General features: G+C 42.1%; 1 protein-coding gene across 8 annotated transcripts in view; it reads left to right on the top strand.

Annotated features, from left to right (window-relative positions):
- Positions 1-23286, top strand: part of LOC139577171 (DNA repair protein XRCC4-like) — an 84533-nt gene that overhangs the window by 52582 nt on the left and 8665 nt on the right. For 3 of the 8 annotated variants that reach the window (XM_071404070.1, XM_071404069.1, XM_071404071.1), the window contains exons 5-7: positions 4910-5074; positions 5915-6021; positions 10276-10420. In XM_071404070.1, coding sequence (XP_071260171.1) covers positions 4910-5074; positions 5915-6021; positions 10276-10412 — 409 coding nt within the window. In that variant the 3' untranslated portion in view covers positions 10413-10420. Of the gene's footprint in view, positions 1-4909; positions 5075-5914; positions 6022-10275; positions 10421-13567; positions 13864-23286 lie in introns of those variants that run through there. The other 5 variants (XM_071404075.1, XM_071404074.1, XM_071404076.1 and 2 more) reach the window with 2 other exon arrangements.

Here is a 23286-nt window from a genome sequence, read left to right as displayed (position 1 = left end):
ATGTTAGAAAATTGAGACAAGATATGTGTGTAGTAAATCTGAGTAGGTTGATGTGTATGATATTGGATGTGATATACTGTAGTGAGAGTGTGTACGACATCTAACAGTAAGACTATAATGTGTGCTGTCCAAATCAATAATAACTCCGGCAATTTGCATGGTTGAGTGTCTATGAGTGTAACATGTAGTGTGTATAGCCTTAATATTCATGATGATAATTGTAATCCATATCGTATCACCATCATAGTTGCATCATAATTATCTTTAACAGCATTGAAAAACACATCCCAGCATTTCCATAGCAATTGACATTTCACATGATCATGAAAGAGACCTTGCATTACCATAGAGACGGCTTCACTACAGTACAAATGTATTCCGTACAATATGTTATTATTCCCCAATGCCCCTATTTTGATATCTTCCCCTTGTTTGTTGTAAACATATATAAACATGTAGACAAAGACATAAAAAAGATAGACAAACAAGAAACATATTGAATTATAAAACAGTTCATGACAATAGAGAGAGAGAGAAAGAGAGAGTGAGAGAAGAGAGTTAGATCTAGTGTGTATGTGTAAGTATAAGTCCGTATGTGTAAGCGAGCATGTAATTGAGTACATGTGTGTTCATATCCACTTCATAGTGTTCAGATATTTTTACGGTTCCCATACTTTCTTTTTTTTGTAACCTGAGGTTCCTGTAGAATTTAGTACAGCTATGGTGTTATGGAGCTGTCTCGGGAATAGCTGTCCATCTATAAAGAGTTTGTCCACAATGAGAAAGGCACGCTTACCCTTCTCCCTTTGTTGCCTCTGTACCGGATACAGTTTCTTGCGACGTTTGTTTATCTCCCTTGGAAATTGGTCATTGAGACCGAATTTGGTCCCTTTAAGCTCCCTTCCCCTGCTTTTGATCAACTTCTTTTGTTGGTAGTGTTAAAATTTTGCGATGATCGGTCGGGGAACCCTTGGTCTTGTCGTTCCTAGCTCCAAGTCTATGTACTCGGTGGAAAGCCACCTTGTTTACAGTCTCTATAGAAAGTTTCAAGGCGGATTGCATGAATTCTCTGATCGCGCCCTCTGGATTATTGGACAATGCCTTTTTTTTGCGATTAAAAAAAAAATCATAGTTGCACACCTCATGTAGCCTAGCCCATAGGCCTATATAGGCCAAATAACTTCTTAAAATTAAGCACATTCATCTGCTTTACAAGAAGTGTAGAGCCTAACTGGCATACATAAGTAGCGCATGAGTTTCAACTTTGTAGAATAACATTTTCACCATAAAAATGCACCTTTAAAATAAAAGCATTACATGCATAATCTCATTTGCGGTCACTTTTGATAATGGTGTTTTTCCGCTAATGGAACATTAGCACGTATAGCCTACTGCTATGTGCGCATTGCTGCACTTATAATGTGAAGAAATAGCCTAATCGTTTATCAACATTTTAAGCTAAACATTCTGATCTGTTGCGTCAGCCACATTGCGTAATAAAGGTTTGTTGATGCTAGTGATTGTATTCATTTGGGATCTATCGCATCCCACAACTGTCACAGACTATGTTTAGAATATTTATTTCTTGCACAGAATAGGATAGGTCAACTTTTGTACTATGGGGAATAGTAGATTGACATATGCTAGTGCTTTTGCTGTTTGTTAGGCCTACTCATCTTGTTGGCTGATGAATATCTTCAATATGCACCTCAGAATTGGATAAGGACAGGCGCAGTTGCCTCCCTGATGTGTCTGTTTTCACTTTTAGCCTGTGAGGGAGACCCGATCACGTGAGGGAAAGCCATGTGAGTGAGAGGTGCTTCAGAGCTAGCAGCACTCAGGGAGAAGGGCACAACACAGCACTCCGGGCCAAGGGCACAACGGCCACTGGCCTCAAAAGGCATGGATTATTTTAGGGTGCACACAAAGTGGATGCCACCGTGAAATTCGAGGCATTATCAAACGCTTGTCAAATTGTGAATAAGAGACCGCCTGTGCAAGTGTGTACAGCCTGCACAAAAAAACAAAGCAGAGCTAATGCCTTTCAAGCTACTTTTTTCAAATCATGATTAGTGTCGCATCATGCAGCCTTACAATGTATAAAAATAGAAACATATAGCCCAATGTTTGTAGAATAGCGAAAGTTACATTAATAACTCTAAATTAAGCATATAGGAAGACCTATTTCTTTGTTAACCGCTCAAATAAAGGTTAAATCAAATAAAACACAGAATAGCGCACTCCCTCAAATCCTTTGGAGAAAATATCCTTTTATATTTTATCCAGCTTTGTTCAGTTGTATTCTTCATACTATCAAATAAAATAATGTCACGGAATTCTAAGCAAATCCTGTCTGCTAAATGAACTAATGTAGCCCGTAGCCATTTGGCATAGCCAGATCAGGACCTAACATAAGGACAACTTAGACTATGCTATTCTGTTCTTCTGAAATAGACTACATTTTCTTCATATCATGCTTCTTTAGACCTGTCTAAAATAAGTATTGGATTTATTGTGAAGGTGTATGCGATATTACATGGATTTATTAGACTTTTTACAATGCATATGTTCCAAAGGTCTGCGTTCCAATGTTCCATCAGTGGCTTGTAGGCTGTGTGGAAGCCAGGAGATGCTAAATGTGTTTGTTAATTAACGGTCAATTACCGTGAGACCGTCAGTTATTTGCTTGTCAATCACCGGCTGACAAAATTTCGTGCCAGCCACAGCCCTATCCCTGTGTCTGGAAATAATTGATCTCCCCCTCTAGGTTGGAGAAGTTGTCTTGGTTAAAGTATGGGGATTCTAGTGGGGGGATATAGGTACATTTTTCTCTTTTGAGATTATTTCCTTTTTAATTTCTAGCCAAATGTAAAATGTTCCTGCTTTGATTAATTTAATGGAGTGAGTTAAGTCTGATCTATACCAAATAAGCATACCCCCTATGTCCCATCCCTGTTTCACACCTGGTTGTTTGGTGGATGGGACTACCAGCTCTCTGTAACCTAGAGGGCAACCTGTGGGTCCATCTGCTCTATACCATTCTTCTTTCAGGATGACAATGTTAGCATTTCTGATTTTGTCTCTCTCTCTCTCTCTCTCTCTCTCTCTCTCTCTCTCTCTCTCTCTCTCTCTCTCTCTCTCTCTCTCTCTCTCTCTCTCTCTCTCTCTCTCTCTCTCTCTCTCTCTCTCTCTCTCTCTCTCTCTCTCTCTCTCTCTATATATATATATACAGTGGGGAGAACAAGTATTTGATACACTGCCGATTTTGCAGGTTTTCCTACTTACAAAGCATGTAGAGGTCTGTCATTTTTATCATAGGTACACTTCAACTGTGAGAGACGGAATCTAAAACAAAAATCCAGAAAATCACATTGTATGATTTTTAAGTAATTAATTTGCATTTTATTGCATGACATAAGTATTTGATCACCTACCAACCAGTAAGAATTCCGGCTCTCACAGACCTGTTAGTTTTTCTTTAAGAAGCCCTCCTGTTCTCCACTCATTACCTGTATTAACTGCACCTGTTTGAACTCGTTACCTGTATAAAAGACACCTGTCCACACACTCAATCAAACAGACTCCAACCTCTCCACAATGGCCAAGACCAGAGAGCTGTGTAAGGACATCAGGGATAAATTGTAGACCTGTACAAGGCTGGGATGGGCTACAGGACAATAGCCAAGCAGCTTGGTGAGAAGGCAACAACTGTTGGCACAATTATTAGAAAATGGAAGAAGTTCAAGATGACGGTCAATCACCCTCGGTCTGGGGCTCCATGCAAGATCTCACCTCGTGGGGCATCAATGATCATGAGGAATGTGAGGGATCAGCCCAGAACTACACGGCAGGACCTGGTCAATGACCTGAAGAGAGCTGGGACCACAGTCTCAAAGAAAACCATTAGTAACACACTACGCCGTCATGGATTAAAATCCTGCAGCGCACGCAAGGTCCCCCTGCTCAAGCCAACGCATGTCCAGGCCCGTCTGAAGTTTGCCAATGACCATCTGGATGATCCAGAGGAGGAATGGGAGAAGGTCATGTGGTCTGATGAGACAAAAATAGAGCTTTTTGCTCTAAACTCCACTCGCCGTGTTTGGAGGAATAGAAGGATGAGTACAACCCCAAGAACACCATCCCAACCGTGAAGCATGGAGGTGGAAACATCATTCTTTGGGGATGCTTTTCTGCAAAGGGGACAGGACGACTGCACCGTATTGAGGGGAGGATGGATGGGGCCATGTATCGCGAGATCTTGACCAACAACCTCCTTCCCTCAGTAAGAGCATTGAAGATGGGTCGTGGCTGGGTCTTCCAGCATGACAACGACCCGAAACACACAGCCAGGGCAACTAAGGAGTGGCTCCGTAAGAAGCATCTCAAGGTCCTGGAGTGGCCTACCCAGTCTCCAGACCTGAACCCAATAGAAAATCTTTGGAGGGAGCCGAAAGTCCGTATTGCCCAGCGACAGCCCCGAATCCTGAAGGATCTGGAGAAGGTCTGTATGGAGGAGTGGGCCAAAATCCCTGCTGCAGTGTGTGCAAACCTGGTCAAGAACTACAGGAAACGTATGATCTCTGTAATTGCAAACTAAGGTTTCTGTACCAAATATTCAGTTCTGCTTTTCTGATGTATCAAATACTTATGTCATGCAATAAAATGCAAATTAATTACTTAAAAATCATACAATGTGATTTTCTGGATTTTTGTTTTAGATTCCTTCTCTCACAGTTGAAGTGTACCTATGATAAAAATTACAGACCTCTACATGCTTTGTAAGTAGGAAAACCTGCAAAATTGTCAGTGTATCAAATACTTGTTCTCCCCACTGTATATACATTGTGGCATTAATAGTGTGCGTGCGTACACACACCACTAATGTGATGATACCACCTGTGATCCCCAGTCTGGAGAAGCATGTCCAGGAGATGGAGACGATGGAGGGAGACCTGTTCTCTCGTTTCATCATGCTGCTTAATGAGAAGAAGGCCAAGATCAGGGCCCTGCAGGACACCATCAGACACGACCAACAGCAGCTGGACCAGGGCGTGGAAGAGCAGGAGAACCACCGGTTGGACAACAACTGCATATTCCAACACACCGTCGGGTTCTTTGTTTTGTCTGTCTTCATGTCCCCGGCACCCCTGTCTCTTTACCAGCTTGTCAGTTTCTGAGATAGGCCGCCGCATGATGATTGTCCTATAAAAAAAAAACGTACAATCGGTGTCTTTTGAGGGACTAACTTGTCTGAAAGTAGTTGACTTGAGTTGTACTTTTGACAGACAAAAACCTACAATGATGGACGTTATATATGATTTCATCATGCCTCTGAGTGAGCTGTAGCCATAGTCAACCCAAAGTGGAAAGACAGCCACCCTACTGTTGAAGTTAATTAGAAGCCCAAGTGGTTAATTTATTGAGCAGGCCAACCCAGAGCTGTGTGTGTGTGTGTGTGTGTGTGTGTGTGTGTGTGTGTGTGTGTGTGTGTGTGTGTGTGTGTGTGTGTGTGTGTGTGTGTGTGCGTGTCTGTGTGTAACTGAGCAGGCAGTGGCTAATAACTTTTACATCTCCCTTCAGTCCAGTCCATACTACATTGAAAGCTCTACATGGGATACTATCGGAATAGTAAATTTTACACATAATTTAGTTGCTTGTGCTTGGCTCTCTTGCTGTCCCTCATGGTCTTGGATTGAATTTTACTTAATTTAGTTGCTTGTGTAACCAGGAAAATCTGTTGAGATTTTTAATTACATTTTAATCGATTGCTAATGTCAGAAAAAGATAAACAGATGTCAAAAAAATATCTAATTATTGAGAGAGATGTCAATGATGTCCTCAAATAAAGTGTGATGCCTCAGTGAGTGATCCCTCTCTCTCTTTGTCTCCTCTCCCTCACTCTGTCTCTCTGTAGGGTAACTGGGGTAACTGTCAAATCCAAGGCTGGCGACAGCATTAAGGAGGAGGAGGACCTGCCTCAGAGCTTCCACCCATCTCAGGCACCCACAGTGCTCATCAGAGGTGTGTGTGTTTGTGTGTGTGTGTGTTTCTATTCTGATATTCCAATTTTTTTCCACCGTGAATACAGCAGCCAAATACTGAAACTCATTGTAATTTGGACACCATGACAAGGCTTGACTAATGGATTTCCCTAAAACACACTGTTGATGTTGATTCTGTGGCACTCTGTCATTACGTTAGCTTTTTTTCCATAGGTGTTCTTCCATTGGTTCCCACTTCCATTGGTTCCACCAAGATGCAGCATGGCACATGCCAATTCACAAATAAATGCACTTGTGTTGTTTTTAGTTGAATTGTTGAATAGGTTTAATAGATTTTGTTAAAATCTCACCTAGCCCATCAGAAGACAAGGAGATGCTTTTACCATATTGAATGTACCTATCCTATCCTTTCAGATCTCCACAAGGGTATAGGGGACTGGGTCTAGGAGTCCATTTGGAATTTGGAGGATGACTTTAAAAGGACATTGTGTGTCAATCAATCAAGCACCCCATTGGTCTGTGGAAGTGTCATTTTGCCTTAGCTGACGCCCACAGAGAGGTGCCAAGAAGCATTCCTAACCACAGGGTTCACCTATAGCTTTCTAGATCACTGTGCAGTTCTGGAACACTGACATAGCAGCTTCTACCTGTGGTAGAATCTGATTCATGTGTGCTCTATTAAGTTACAGTAGTGTGACCAACACTCTTATTGGTCCACTCCAGCACCACGAGCACAAGCAACAGTTTGGGTGGGGTGTTCAACTGGGTTTCATTTTTCGCCCATTCCCTTTACTGCTCATGATGCCATAGGTCGTGATATTAATTACCATGACGACATATAGGTCAGGCTCTCCCAGTCCATGTCTGCGAGCTCCCAAGTTTATCCCTGTTCATTTTTACTGCCCCATAAACTCCACATGGCAACAGAACTGATCTTAGAACAGCGGTTTAGATTGAAACGCCATCGCCTGGGGTATTGGATTCCTGGAAAGCTCTCACCAGTGAGTCATAAACCCACCGTGTGTAGTCCTCTCTGCTTCCAAGGGGTTCAGCACGTCCGCCTGCGAGGTGGTCCCCTGTCTGCGTCAGAGAGAGCCACCCCCCTGTCTCTACTGTACGGGGGGAACCGGGGCCTCCTTGTGTCTGGTCCAAACCCAGCAGAGGGATGGAGCAGGCGGTTTTGAAACGCAACACAGTCATGGTTCTCTCATCTGTAGCATCGGGATTAGTTGTGGTGGCTCCGTCCAATGGGTCGGTCTATTCTGTGTGTGTGTGTGTGTGTGTGTGTGTGTGTGTGTGTGTGTGTGTGTGTGTGTGTGTGTGTGTGTGTGTGTGTGTGTGTGTGTGTGTGTGTGTTAGCACTGTTCAATATTCTCAAACTGACTATATATTCTCAGACGGGCTGGGCTCATGCAGTGTTTGTGTGTTTATAACCATGTTTCCATCCAGAGTTTTCATGCAAGTAAAGTCTTACAGGTAATTTGTTCATTCGACATGGTGGGATCGTTTTGTGTCGGTAAAGTAAATTTCGCTAGAAATGGTGGTGGAAATGCCTTTATGCGCAAATACAGATTATAATATCCATCATATCGTAGCAAACTTGGAGTCAACGTGATGATATGGTTTGTGGTCCTCCCACTACAACTTGGGAAACCATGCAGTTTATTAGGCTACAGATGAAATAAGTTACAATGAACTTTACAGGGTGGTGAAAGTGCCCGATGATAAGCTTGATACTCCTTTCCAATAAATATTGAGGGTCTTATTTTGGTGACATGATGATCAATGCTTGACTGCTGTTTTAAAAATCTGTATCTGCCAGCTGTTGTCCAGAGTGCAGGTTCCAAAACCAGCGTAGGCACATTTGCTATTTAACACAACAGTTTTGGGACAAAACATACAAAATTATCTGTAAAGTTGAAAATGCGATGGAAACACAAACTTTAGATTTTTATTCAGCACATAAATAATTTAATTTTGTGTGTACTATGTAATCGCACACTGATTTTTCTCAGCAACAAGTCCATTTCGTGGAAACTGTGCCTATTTTCTTTATGCTGATTTTAGAATATTCAAATGAAAATCTGTCGCCATATGTGTCTGCGTGGCAGCTTCTTCTGTGTTTTTGTGTTTGTCTGTGAACATGACCAGACCAGAGTAAGCCCATGTGGCTGTTTTGACCCTAGTTAACCCATGTCCCTCTGTGAGTGTCCTGGTTTATGTTTTCCTCTTGATTATGGCCTGATAAGACAGAGTAGGATGACAGACAGACAAGTGTCAGGGAAAAAGGAAATCTAGCCTACAATTTTCCTGTCATTTTTTCTGTGCTCTGTAAATGTCTACATGTGACTCTATGACACACTCTTACAGGAAGTACATTTAGGACCCAAAGACCTATGGAGTGGAAATGAAGGAGAGAGTGTCAGGACTGAGAGAGGGAAGGGTAGGGAGGGAAGGAGGGTAGGAGTGTGAGGAGGGTAGAGAGAGCAGAGAGGGAAGTGAGGATGATTAGGGGTTGTCCTTTAGACTATGACAGACCTCTAAATCTACGGCATCCCCAGATGACCCCCTTGTATATTCTATAATGTATGTAGGCTACATTAAATTAGGCACTACATTATCACCCCTGCTCTCCTATGGATGAGGGGGGAAAAGGTTTAAAGGTGGAAACAGAGTGGTTACAACCTGGGGAGGTTTTCAGCATCTCAGTTCATCAACCATGGCCAGTCACTCTCCTTGAGATCAGTTGACCTAAATCATTTCTGACCATCACTCATCACGACACTGGCAGTTCCCTGTTCAGCATGAAACCGTAACAGGGTTTAGAGGACTAGGGCGTGTGTCTGTGTGTTTTTCTTCAATGTGTTGGTTTATGGTTTATCAGTGTATGCGTGGGCTTGTGTGGAATGTGAGATCTTTAGTCAGTGGATGTCTGTAGAGGTCACCAGGGGTCAAGAGATTTTCTGAGGTCCTCCTCCCAAAAATGTCCCCCAATTACTCTACAAAGGAGACAGTAGGACAGGCAAGTGAATTAAGGTTAGCACCTGGGTTGGAGTAAAGATTTTGGGTTAGGACCCGGGTTGGAGTAAAGATTTAGGGTTAGGACCCGGGTTGGAGTAAAGATTTTGGGTTAGGACCCGGGTTGGAGTAAAGATTTTGGGTTAGGACCCGGGTTGGAGTAAAGATTTTGGGTTAGGACCCGGGTTGGAGTAAAGATTTACATGCTGACCACACCGCTCACATCACGTGCGCGAGCGTTGCAAAATAAATTTGCACATAGATGTTATTCAATCATTGCACCAACACTACTCGTGGGCGTCAGCAAGCATCTGCGTGGCCTGGTGCTAAAATAGAAATTGGTTCTATTTGTGACGCTCAACATATTCCTCATTGGTTTTTAGGAGCATATATCCATGTGCCATCTCCTCATAGGTTTTTAGGGGCATATACCCACGTGCCATCTCCTCATTGGTTTTTAGGAGCATATACCCATGTGGGTGATTGAAAGATGAACTTAGGTCCACACTCCGGTAGGTTGTAGTAATGCTGTAAAGTTGGTTGCCAACTCCAAAGAAGAAAAAGAAGCCTTAAGGAAGGAGGAGAGATGACGAGAAACAAATTTGGTTTACCGTTTTATCTGTGGATTAATTGTCGTAGTAGTGGACCTTGTGGATTTCAGGTAAAATAACAACCCAATGTTTATATACCAGGACAAATTAGCTAGCAACAGCAAGCTAGCTAGCTAAATTGCCATAAATGTTCAATGCTTTTTGACCTGTCCCCAAATTAATATAATTGGTTCCGAGTTTGTTTTGATATTTCAACCTGTGTGTCCTGATTGCTTCTGGTGTGGGTGAACAAAATCAACGTGCGCACGCAGACGGAAGCGCGCGTCCGGTTTGGTCAGCATGTTAGGGTTAGGATAATAGGACCTTAGACACAGTCAGTTGATACATGTGAATTGAACCTCAAGGGGCAGTTGCATACGTAGGTGTAATCTAGTTCCGTACAATCACCTTTTTTATAGACATTTCATAGACCTTTTCATAACCTTGGTGTGTTTTCTGGCATTGTGAATGAATGAGCTCATCAAAGAATGTGGCCCTGAATGGCCCTTCTATCAAATCACATGTTAATGACCCCCTTAATCACTTTACAGCCAAACTGACTTAAAGTAAATACATCACCTCTGACTACTGACCACCAACAGCTTTGAGAGGGTGTCTTGCATGTAACTTGTGTGTGTGTGTGTGTGTGTGTGTTTGTCACCCAGACATTTCAAGCCAGACGAGCTCTATGGAGGACACTGTGCGTGACAGCAAAGATGTGTTGCCCAGCCGCAAGCATGGGCTCTGTTACCACCAGAGCCCAGAGTTAAAGGTTAAGAAGCCCTCTCCAGACCAGAAGTAAACTCACAGGTTAGTGCAGCAGCCAATGAAGCCCTAATATGGTAGTTGTCAACATCAGAATGATCCTATTCATTACCTTTGACCTCCCTACCACCATTATTATTATCAAAATGTCATATGTCAACATTATATTGAATTAATATTATTATGATTTTGGCATCATTGACATCATACATGTATCAATGATACTTAGGTACAGTTGAAGTTGTAAGTTTACATACACTAAGGTTGGAGTCATTAAAACTTGTTTTTCAACCACTCCACAAATTTCTTGTTAACAAACTAGAGTTTTGGGCAGTCAGTTAGGACCTACTTTGTCCATGACAAAAGTCATTTTCCCAACAATTGTTTACAGACAGATTATTTCACTTATAATTCACTGTATCACAATTCCAGTGGGTCAGAAGTTTACATACGCTAAGTTGACTGTGCCTTTAAACAGCTTGGAAAATTCCAGAAAATGATGTGATGGCTTTAGAAGCTTCTGATAGGCTAATTGACATAATTGGAGTCAATTGGAGATGTAGCTGTGGATGTATTTCAAGGCCTACCTTCAAACTCAGTGACTCTTTGCTTGACATCATGGGAAAATCTAAAGAAATCAGCCAAGACCTCAGAATTCTTTTTTAGACCTCCACAAGTCTGGTTCATCCTTGGGAGCAATTTCCAAACGCCTGAAGGTACCACGTTCATCTGTACAAACAATAGTACGCAAGTATAAACACCATGGGACCACGTAGCCGTCATACCGCTCAGGAAGGAGACACGTTCTGTCTCCTAGAGATTAACGTACTTTGGTGCGAAAAGTGCAAATCAATCCCAGAACAACAGCAAAGGATATTGTGAAGATGCTGGAGGAAACAGGTACAAAGTATCTATATCCACAGTAAAACGAGTCCTATATCGACATAACCTGAAAGGCCGCTCAGGCCACTGCTCGAAAACCGCCATAGAAAAAGCCAGACTACGGTTTGCAACTGCACATGGGTACAAAGACCGTACTTTTTGGAGAAATGTCCTCTGGTCTGATGAAACAAAAATAGAACTGTTTGGCCATAATGACCATTGTTATGTTTGGAGGAAAAAGGGGGAGGCTTGCAAGCCGAAGAACACCATCCCAACCGTGAAGCACGGGGGTGGCAGCATCATGTTGTGGGGGTGCTTTGCTGCAGGAGGGACTGGTGCACTTCACAAAATAGATGGCATCATGAGGGGAGGGAAATTATGTGGATGTATTGAAGCAACATCTCAAGACATCAGTCAGGAAGTTAAAGCTTGGTCACAAATGGGTCTTCCAAATGGACATTGACCTTAATGGCTTAAGGACAACAAAGTCATGGTATTGGAGTGGCCATCACAAAGCCCTGGCCTCAATCCTATAGAACATTTGTGGGCAGAACTGAAAAAGTGTGTGCGAGCAAGGATCCTACAAACCTGACTCAGTTTCACCAGCTCTGTCAGGAGGAATGGGCCAAAATTCACCCAACTTATTGTTGGAAGCTTGTGGAAGATTACCCGAAACGTTTGACCCAAGTTAAACAATTTAAAGTCAATGGTACCAAATACTAATTGAGTGTATGTAAACTTCTGACCCACTGGGAATGTGATGAAAGAAATAAAAGCTGAAATAAATAATTATCTCTACTATTATTCTGACATTTCACATTCTTAAAATAAAGTGGTGATCCTAACTGACCTAAAACAGGGAATTTTTACTAGGATTAAATGTCAGGAATTGTGAAAAACTGAGTTTAAATGTATTTGGCTAAAGTGTATGTAAACTTCCGAATTCAACTGTAAGTGAGTGCCCAGTTTTTTAACAGTTGAAAACCAGTTATCCATGCCAAAAAGTTCAGGTCTACACAATCATCCCAGAATACTCATACTAATATCATGCATATAAAGCCTGAATGAATATCTATTCGAGGGATTTAATCATAGTCAAAACTATCAGCCTGGCCACCTCAATCATTTTACAGAACCTTAAAGGCCCATTGCAGTAGAAAACAACATGATTTTTCTGTGTTTTATATTTCCACACTATGAGGTTGGAATAAAACTGTGAAATTGTGAAAATTATGATAATGCCCTTTTTAGTATAAGGGCTGTTTTGAAATTTCAGCCTGTTGAGGTGGGATGGAGTTTTGGTCTGCCTGGTGACATCACCAATTAGTTAATTAACCAATAAGAAAGAGTTCCAAACCTCTCTGCCAATAACAGCTAGTTTTCAGTTTTCCCCTCCCCACTCAGACCACTGCCAGACAGTCCTAGCAATATTCTTGCTTGAGAAATTGCTCTTGTTACTAAGATGCTATTTTTGTTTATTTTTGACCATTTTAATTGACAACGATCACAGTAAGGTACTTAATTGTTTCCCTGAAAATATTTGATATTCAGATAAAAAGAGCTGTAGTGCAACTTTAAATTTTCTTCAGACCCCTTCACCTGTCCTCTTGCCCCGTATCTTACTTATTGCACCTTTGTGACCCCTTGTGGTGTTCAAAACTATTTTCAGCTTTCACAGTGTCCTGCAATGTTCACTAATACAATTTACCTTATGCAAACATCCATAAATAGTGCAAATAAACCATTCAACTGATAAGCTTAACTGGCTAATTTGTAAAGGGTGGTTAACCAGTCAGCCACTGGCATCCCGATTCGATGCCTACATCAAACAAAGAGTACCTTTTTGTGCATCAATCAGGCTTAAAAGTTATTTCGGCAAGAACTTGATATTGCTATTCATGTAATAAATACTACTACTAATAATAATTATCACCAAAGGGTCTTTCAAGGTTGAGATAAAAAATACATACAAAAACTAGATGTAGGTCTGCTGGAATTTCTTTGCAGAAACAGAAAGTGTTGGCCTAATCCTAAAACGTTTCATGGTTGTTTGTGTAGCCCGGTCCATATGTGCCTGAAGCTAATCTATGCTTCTTTCAAATGCTAAACATACTGAGTCATTCGACAGAATTATGCTTGATCTCGTTAATCTTTCCACATCCTCTAAAATTGTTAGGAGCATCCAGTGGGTGGCGAGGCCATTCCTCCACATACACAAAGAGGCATTGCGAGAACAATTTCACCAGTATGTGACGACCCTCCCACTCTGTCTGACAAATTATTTCTTTTTGCTCTTGTTTTCCTTAATAGGATGTTAGTGGGCGGAGCCGGGAGGGTCGTCAGCAAAATGGGACACACCTGGGCTCGGTTGTGTCCCGCGATAAATACACCTCTTCCCCATTTATTGAGGAGACTCACTCCATGCAGACACTGATAGATTTTTGTTGTGGCATTTTTGTGGTCGTTTTGTATGTTTGCTTTGGCACTTTCAACACCCCTCATTATCACATTTATGCACGCAGACTCACTTACACTACTGATTACACACACCATTGTTAATTGTATTTAGTTTACTTCAGGTAATAAATATATTTTGTTATTCTTTATCTCCACGTGGTCTCCTTTTTGTTACAAACTTCGAGCCGGTTCGTGACAAGTAGAACTAATAGCACATAATATCAACAGTAATTAATGAATTCAAATCGAACAAAATCCAAATGCCCCCAAAAAGTCTATTCCGACTCAAGAATGCTATATATGACCTAATTTGGCGTTAAAGCGATCTGGAAATGAAATAATTTTGGGTTTTCTGAGTGGACAGTTTCATGCAAAGAAAATGTGTTGTCTGTTGGTTGGTGGGTGGATACTTGTAAATCATTGCTCTCTGTCAAAGTGCACTGTTGCAATGGGCTTGAACATGGACCTTAGCTACTGGCAGAGGACCCATCACACTTTCTGAATGTAAATGTGATGTTATGATTTGGTGTTTGCGTTTTGTACATTTGCGCCTTTGTGAGTTTTAATTGACAGATTATTATTGGTTATTCCACTGTAGATGAGTCTGTGATAATTGCTCAACTCTAAAGCTTTTAGAGTATTTAAAAAATTAAAATAAATTTTCTAAGCTTGCTGCCTCCAATTTTCAAATGAATTTGCGTCGCATCACTTGTTTTGCGACTTGTTTTTGAGAACCCATCACTTCTTCCTCAAGGTGTCTGCAAATAAACAGCCACCCAAAAGACTGCAGCTGAACACCAGGATGCAGCATGTACAACAAGGCGTTAACAGCTGCAGCTCATTAGCTCCAGTAAAAACATGCAGTTCTCTCATTTGCACCCTGGCCAGTTCAAACGGCCTGAGTTAATTTGTTGTTACCCTCTTTTTCTTAAACAAATATCACGGTTGCCCGGAGTGGAATACTCAGGGTAATTTAGCCCTGGCCCATGCACTGCAATGGAAAAGAAAACCGATTTACGACAGTGAGCACTGCTCCTGGATTTGTCCATCCCTTGCTCCCTCTTTCTTTCAAACACTGTCCCATTCTCTATCGCCCCATCCCCCCACCATCTCTGTATGGCTGGACTTCAGTCAGAGCTCCCAACCAGCCTGATTAGAATCTTCCTTAGTGCTGTGGATGACTCCCTGTAAACCATGAAACCTCTCCAGCCAGGAGACAGGTCACTGTTGACCAGTGAACCCTCACACCAAAACCCACAACAACAACTATGCAGCTGTCTTCTGAAGATCTTTTCAGTTTATTTTTCATTCATATTCAGTGACATATCATCAGGTCACATTTATTACCATTAGATCTTTGTTGCTTGTAGAAATGTTACACAACATTTTCAGTAGAATTGTATCTGGAGCTGGTCTCTTGACATGTTGCATCTTGTCCCCCTGTAATTTGTACATCTTGATCCAATCAAAAAGGTCACAAGGTTGACTTGACTTGCCTGGCTACCTAGACTCCTTGTTCCGGCCAAACGTTACGCCACGCCCATGGACGTGAGTTTCTTCACCGCAATGAGTCTGTTTGAAAATTTGTCATTGGCTTTGATACTCTGATTGGTTAGAGACGATCCATTTGCTGGTGACTTTGTTTTGTACGTAAAAACGACTTCAATGATGGCAGTCTCTGACCAAAGTATGTAGCGAACGACAGAGCAGCGGAAGAATTTAGTGTGAATCGTCAGGCTATGATTTGACACCATCCCATCTTTCTTACATACTGTAAATGCCTCTGGCGGTTTTCTCCACGCAGTGCTGCATCAAAAATACACTACAGACATGTTTGTGGTTTTGTGACGACAGTGACTTAACCTTCTCCAGTGCTTCCCGGGAATGGCGTTGGGAGTTAATCACTTGGAAGACGCGGTCGCAATTCGAGGCCAAAGATATGGAAGCAATTTCTCAAGAGCTTGACTTCGCCCCAGAGCTGGAGCTGCCAACTTCCAGGCCTGAGTTTTGTGTCAGACCATGCAGCGGCACACCATGGGGGAATTTCAGAGACTGTGGAGACTACTCCCTTCACAGGGTGTCTTGTCTAGTCTGATAACATTCAGACCTGCCACCACAGTTCTAAAAAATTTAAGTGTTTCATTGTCACATATACCAGATATGTGCAGTGAAATGTGTTGTTTTACAGGGTCAGGCATAGTAGTATGGCGCCTCTGGAGCAAACTACGTTTGTGTGTTCCCAGTGGTATGGCTGATCAATCAGACTCGGGGAAAGGTCTGAATTTGTTGTTTATGTGGTTTCTCAAACCTTACAGCAATACTTACCTTTGATTAATTGTTAGAATACGGATTGCAGATTGATATGGTGCCATTATGTCGTGATAACCTCAACTTGCACATATTTGGCATTGAACGGCAGCGTAAAGGTTCAGTTTTACTATTACTTGACTTCGGCTGCTGTCGTAATCTATTGTATCATGGTCTGTTTTAACAGAATTGCTAGTCTTGTAAAGGCATTATGAGCACCTATACCTGAACTGTTGTTAAAAGCCAAGTGCACTCAAAAACATGATTTTTCTGTGTTTTATATATATGTCCACACTATGAGGTTGGAATAATACTGTGAAATTGTGAAAATTATGATAATGCCTTTTTAGCGTTAAAGCTGTTTGAAAAGACCGCCTGAAATTTCAGCCTGTTTGGGTGGGATGGGGTTTTGGCCAGCCTGGTGACATCACCAGGTGGTAAATTAGTTAATAGACCAATAAGAAAGATAGCTCCGAACCTCTCTTGTCAATATCAGCTAGTTTTCAGTGTTCCCCTCCCCACTCAGACCACTCCCAGACAGTCGTACAAAAATTCTGTCTTGAGAAATTGCTCTTTGCTAACAAGCTATTTTGGTTTCTTTTTGACCATTTTAATTGAAAGCAACCCCATTACGGTACTTAATTGTTACTGAGAAATTATTAGATATTGAGATAAAAACCTCTGCATTGCACCTTTCAAGAGAACTTGCTAATCTCTCACTCTTTTAAAGAATGACCCATAAAGGATTCACAGTAAACCTGACACACACGAGACACAAAGAGAAACCATGAATATACAGTACAATGAAGGGTCTTCACAAACATGTTGCGTTCACTGTCTTTTGTTTACAAAACTAGAACCATCGACACTTACACTGTACACACGCACAGAGACACATACTGACACATAGAACATTTCCTCATAAACTAGACATGTTTACTCGGAGCCCTGAGACTTGGCCGTTAAAATGGAACAGCAGAATGTTCTGACAAATGTGGCACAGATTGTGGTTATTTCCATAGACAATTGTTTTGCTAATTTGAATGGCTGAGGGTGTGGAGGGATGTGCACAGTTTTGATTTGGAAATATTGATACATCCCAAACCAACCAGTGATATTGTACAGGCAGCATGTGCATTGACATTGTGGTTTGTCTTTTAGTGACCTGTCCTACTGAAAGAGATCTGTTTTTATTTATCTTGTCTACTGACAAGTTCATGACAAGGCTGCCATGATGTGCTAAACCTTTTAACTGATGGTAGTGTGGAGCATCCAATCCCCCTCTATCTCTCTCCATGGTGCCTCCATGGCCTGGTCTACCCCGCAGGCATCTAGAGGAGGACTGGGTCAGCATGCCCAAGATGGAGTCTGTCTGAGTGCTCCACTCCTCCAAGAGGCAGGTCATGGGTTAGCACAAGGTTTTTTACACAAGTGTTAATGAAGCTCAGTGTCAGTCTGAACTTGAATCCCTTGCCCCCCTGCGGAGTAGAATGATGATTCCCCCTAGACACTGATCAAATCAAATTCAATTGTATTTGTCACATACAACAGGTTTTGTACGTGAAATGCTTACTTGCAAGCCCTTAACCAGCAATGCAGTTTTAAGAAAATAGTTAAGAAAATATTTACAAAATAATCTAAAGTTAAAAATTAAATAAAAATGTAACACGATAAAATAACGAGGCTATGTACAGGGGGTACCGGTATAGTCAATGTGCGGGGGTACAGGTTAGTCAAAGTCATTTGTACATGTAGATAGGGGTAAAGTGACTATGCATAGATAATAAACAGCAAGTAGCAGCAATGCAAATAGTCCGGTTGGCCATTTGATTAATTTAGGTTAATTGTTCAGCAGTCTTATGGCTTGGGGGTAGAAGCTGTTAAGGAGACTTTTGGACCTAGATTTGGTGCTCCGGTACCGCTTGCCATGCGGTAGCATAGAGAACAGTCTGACTTGTCTTTCACAGTTTTTGGTGCTTACCTCTGACACCGCGTAGTATATAGGTTCTGGATGGCAGGAAGCTTGGCCGCAGTGATGTACTGTGCCGTACACACTATCCTCTGTAGTCCCTTGTGGTCGGAGGCCAAGCAGTTGCCATACAACTGGGCAGGATGCTCTCGATGGTGCAGCTATAGAACTTTTTGAGGATCTGTGTACCCAAATCTTTTCAGTCTCCTGAGGTGGAAAAGGCATTGGCGTGCCCTCTTCACGACTGTCTTGGAGTGTTTGGACCATGATAGTTTGTTGGTGATGTGGACACCAAGGAACTTGAATCTCTTGACCCGCTCCACTACAGGCCCGTCGATGTGAATGGGGTTGTGTTCGGCCCTCCTTTTCCTGTAGTCCACGATCAGCTCCTTTCTTTTGCTCATGTTGAGGGAGAGGTTGTAGTCCTGGCACCCCACTGCCAGCTCTCTGACCTCCTCCCTATGGACTGTCTCATTGTTGTCGGTGATCAGGCCTACCGCCGTTGTGTCGTCCAGAAACTTAATGATGGTGTTGGAGTCATGCTTGGCCTTCAGTCGTGGGTGAACAGGGAGTAAACGAGGGGACTAAGCACGCACCCCCGAGGGGCCCCCGTGTTGAGCATCAGCGTGGCAGATGTGTTGTTGCCTAACCTTACCACCTGGGAGCGACCCGTCAGGAAGTCCAGTATCCAGTTGCAGAGGGAGGTGTTTAGTCCCAGGGTCCTTAGGTTAGTGATGAGCTTTCTAGGCACTATGGTGTTGAACGCTGAGCTGTAGTCAATGAACAACATTCTTACATAGGTGTTCCTTTTGTCCAGGTGGGAAAGGACAGTGTGGAGTACGATTGAGATTGTGTCATCTGTGGATCCTTCCGGGTGATATGTGAATTGGAGTGGGTCTAGGGTTCCTGGATGATGGTGTTGATGTGAGCCATGACTAGCCTTTCAAAGCACTTCATGCCTACAGTGGCTTGCGAAAGTATTCAGCCCCTTGGCGTTTTTCCTATTTTGTTGCCTTGCAACCTGGAATTAAAATAGATTTTGGGGGGTTTGTATCATTTGATTTACACAACATGCCTACCACTTTGAAGATGCACAATATTTTTTATTGTGAATCAAACAAGAAATTAGACCAAAAAAATGAAAACTTGAGCGTGCATAACTATTCATCCCCCCCAAAGTCAATACTTTGTAGAACCACCTTTTGCAGCAATTACAGCTGCAAGTCTCTTGGGGTATGTCTCTATAAGCTTGGCACATCTAGCCACTGGGATTTTTGCCCATTATTCAAGGCAAATCATTTCCAGCTCCTTCAAGTTGGATGGGTTCCGCTGGTGTACAGCAATCTTTAAGTCATACCACAGATTCTCAATTGGATTGAGGTCTGGGCTTTGACTAGGCCATTCCAAGACATTTAAACGTTTCCCATTAAACCACTCAAGTGTTGCTTTAGCAGTATGCTTCGGGTCATTGTCCTGCTTGGAAGGTGAACCTCTGTCCCAGTCTCAAATCTCTGGAAGACTGAAACAGATTTCCCTCAAGAATTTCCCTGTATTTAGCGCCATCCATCATTCTTTAAATTCGGACCAGTTTCCCAGTCCCTGCCGATGGGAAACATTCCCACAGCATGATGCTGCCACCACCATGCTTCACTGTGGGCATGGTGTTCTCGGGTGATGAGAGGTGATGGCTTTGTGCCAGACATAGTGTTTTCCTTGATGGCCAAAAAGCTCAATTTTAGTCTCATCTGACCAGAGTACCTTCTTCCATATGTTTGGGGAGTCTCCCACATGCCTTTTGGCGAACACCACACGTGTTTGCTTATTTTTTTCTTTAAGCAATGGCTTTTTTTCTGGCCACTCGTCCGTAAAGCCCAGCTCTGTGGAGTGTATGGCTTGAAGTGGCCCTATGGACAGATACTGCATTTTCCGCTGTGGAGCTTTGCTTCTCCTTCAGGGTTATCTTTGGTCTATTTGTTGCCTTTCTGATTAATGCCCGCCTTGCCTGGTCCGTGAGTTTTGGTGGGCGGGCGGCCCTGTCTTGGCAGGTTTGTTGTGGTGCCATATTCTCTCCGTTTTTTTATAATGGATTTAATGGCGCTCCGTGGGATGTTCAACAGTTTTGGATATTTTTTTATAACCCAACCCTGATCTGTTCTTCTCCACAACTTTGTCCCTGACCTGTTTGGAGAGCTCCTTGGTCTTCATGGTGCCCCTTGCTTTGTGGTGTTGCAGACTCTGGGGCCTATCAGAACAGGTGTATATATACTGAGATCATGTGACAGATCATGTATTTGGTATTTGGTATTTTATTTGGATCCCCATCAGCTGTTGTAAAAGCAGCAGCTACTCTTCCTGGGGTCCATACAAAACATGAAACATAATACAGAACATCATTAGACAAGAACAGCTCAAGGACAGAACTACATGACAATTAGATTGCACACAGGTGGACTTTATTTATCTAATTATGTGACTTCTGAAGGTAATTGGTTGCACCAGATCTTATTTAGGGGCTTCATAGCATAGGGGGTGAATACATATGCACGCACCACTTTCCCCCCCCAAAATGTTAGATTTTTTTTAAACAAGTTATTTTTTTCATTCCACTTCACCAATTTGGACTATTTCGTGTATGTCCATTACATGAAATCCCCCCTCCAAAACATTTAAATTACAGGTTGTAATGCAACAAAATAGGAAAAACGCCAAGGGGGATGAATTCTTTTGCAAGGCACTGTACCGACGTGAGTGTTACGGGACAGTAGTCATTTAGGCAGGTTACTGCCACTTTCTTGGGCACAGGTATTATGGGACTATGGTGGAAAGTTTAGCATCCAACCCTCACATAATGTCTATCATAATTGATTTGGGGAGGGTAGACTGGTCCCAGACCTGTGCCTACGGGAAACTTGGACTTGGAGCCTGTGTCTGAGGAGCCAGTCTGACCCCTGACCACTGTGTGTTAGGACCTGATGATACTATTAATGACAGCAGGAGGCCATGCTGCTGCTAATCCCTCCACGAACCCTAATCCACATTGGAATGTCCCGCTCAGCCTCCCTCATAGAGTAGCTACTACTGTACATTATGTTCAGTACCAGTCAAGATTTAGGACACACCTACTCATTCAAGGATTTTTCTTTATCTTTACTATTTTCTACATTGTAGAATAATAGTGAAGACGTCAAAACTTTGATATAACACATATGGAATCATGTAGTAACCAAAAAACTGTTAAACAAAAAAATATATTTGACATTTGAGATTCTTCAAATAGCCACCCTTTGCCTTAATGACAGCTTTGCACACTCTTGGCATTCTCTCAAACAGCTTCATGAGGTAATCACCTGGAATGCATTTCAATTAATAGGTGTGCCTTGTTAAAAGTAAAACATTTCTTGCCTTAATGTGTTTGAGTCAATCAGTTGTGTTGTGACAAGGTAGGGGAGGTATACAGAAGATAACCCTATTTGGTAAAAGATCAAATCCATATTATGGAAAGAACAGCTTAAATAAGCAAAGAGAAATGACAGCCCATCATTACTTTAAGACATGAAGGTAAGTCAAACCGGAAAATGTCAAGAAATTTGAACGTTTTTTCAAGTGGAGTCGCAAAAACCATCAAGCTCTGTTTTGAAACTGGCTATCATGAGGACCGACACAGGAAAGGAAAACAAAGAGTTAACTCTGCTGCAGAGGATAAGTTCATTAGAGTTAACTGCACCTCAGATTGCCCAGGATCAAACCAGGGTCTGTAGTGACACCTCTAGCATTGATATGCAGTGCCTTAGACCGCTGCGCCACTCGGGAGCCCCCAAAGAATGCCAAGAGTGTGCAAAGCTGTCATCAAGGCAAAGGGTGGCTACTTTGAAGAATCTAAAATATATTTTCATTTGTTTAACACTTTTTTCGTTACTACATGATTCCATATGTGTTATTTTATAGTGTTGATGTCTTCACTACTATTCCACAATGTAGAAAATTGTAAAAAATAAAGAAAAACCCTTGAATGAGTAGGTGTATCCAAACTTTTGACTGGTACTGTATATGAGGAAGAGTTTGAAGTAGAGAATTTGAAATGATTTTCTCAATCTCCAGAGACTCTAGACTTCCAAGTAATACCATGTTATGGCTTATGTGTCAAAGCCAGAGTATCCCTGGCAGCTGAAAATATTAACACTGGTAGTGAGAAAGCGTTGATTGCTATGCCAGCCTCAAATTAAGCGTCCAATGACTTGCTTATCATCTTAATTCACTTAAGTGTGCACCTGCACCCTTCTCTCAGTCCTGGTGATGACAGGACTCTTCCTGCTCTGCTTGTCCTGCCATGTTGGAGGAGTGAGACATAGGGCTCCTTGTCTGGGGAATAGGTATGTTGTGTTCGGACTACCCACTGTGCTGGTACTGTAATGTCTGACACGGCTCCTGCAGTCAACAAGCAATATATAGAGAATTTTACGTTCCCTGTACAACTTCCCTGTGCAACTTCTGTGTCTTTTAAGTTGAGGGTTTGCAGTATTCTGTTACTGAAACAATTGTAGTGAATTAACTGGTTCATTTTACCCAGGCAGTCTGTTGTAGGTCATCCGGTATTTTTAGATAACTATTGGAATTATCTTGCTTGTTGGGAAGCGTTTTCTTAAGGCTTGGCAGATACAAAGGTTCAGTTTGCTTCAAAAACATATCATCATGGGTTATGTTTGGCTCTAAATCTGATTTGAATCAATGGGACTTGAAAATCTAAAAAATGGTACTGACTGTTTTTTCTAGAAAGGAAGACATTTGAACAGTTCAGTGCTCGTCTTAGTTATGGTAACTTTCCTTTCATGAGTTTATTTGGTTTTGTTGGCCCAGCAATGTCAGACGACATTACCCATCAAGCTTTGTGTTCGCAGTGGGCAGTGCGGCTCTTCACGCCGGGGGTGGTACAGGTATGTAGGTCAGGCAGCAGGCAGGCTGTTGGAAACTGGAGGAATACATTTAAGGGCATTACAAACACAGCAGTAGGCCTTCCTTCTGCCCCTCTTTGAACTGACTGTGCCATCTTGTGTGTGTTTTTTATTTATTTATTTTATTTTACCTTTATTTAACCAGGTAGGCAAGTTGAGAATAAGTTCTCATTTACAATTGCGACCTGGCCAAGATAAAGCAAAGCAGTTCGACACATACAACAACACAGAGTTACACATGGAGTAAAACAAACATACGGTCAATAATACAGTAGAAAAATAAGTCTATATACAATGTGAGCAAATGAGGTGAGATAAGGGAGGGTAAAGGCAAAAAAAAGGCCATG

Source organism: Salvelinus alpinus, chromosome 5, assembly GCF_045679555.1.
Source record: "Salvelinus alpinus chromosome 5, SLU_Salpinus.1, whole genome shotgun sequence".
In the NCBI taxonomy this organism is placed as follows: Eukaryota; Metazoa; Chordata; class Actinopteri; order Salmoniformes; family Salmonidae; genus Salvelinus; species Salvelinus alpinus.
This window is presented reverse-complemented; position numbering and strand designations above follow the sequence as displayed.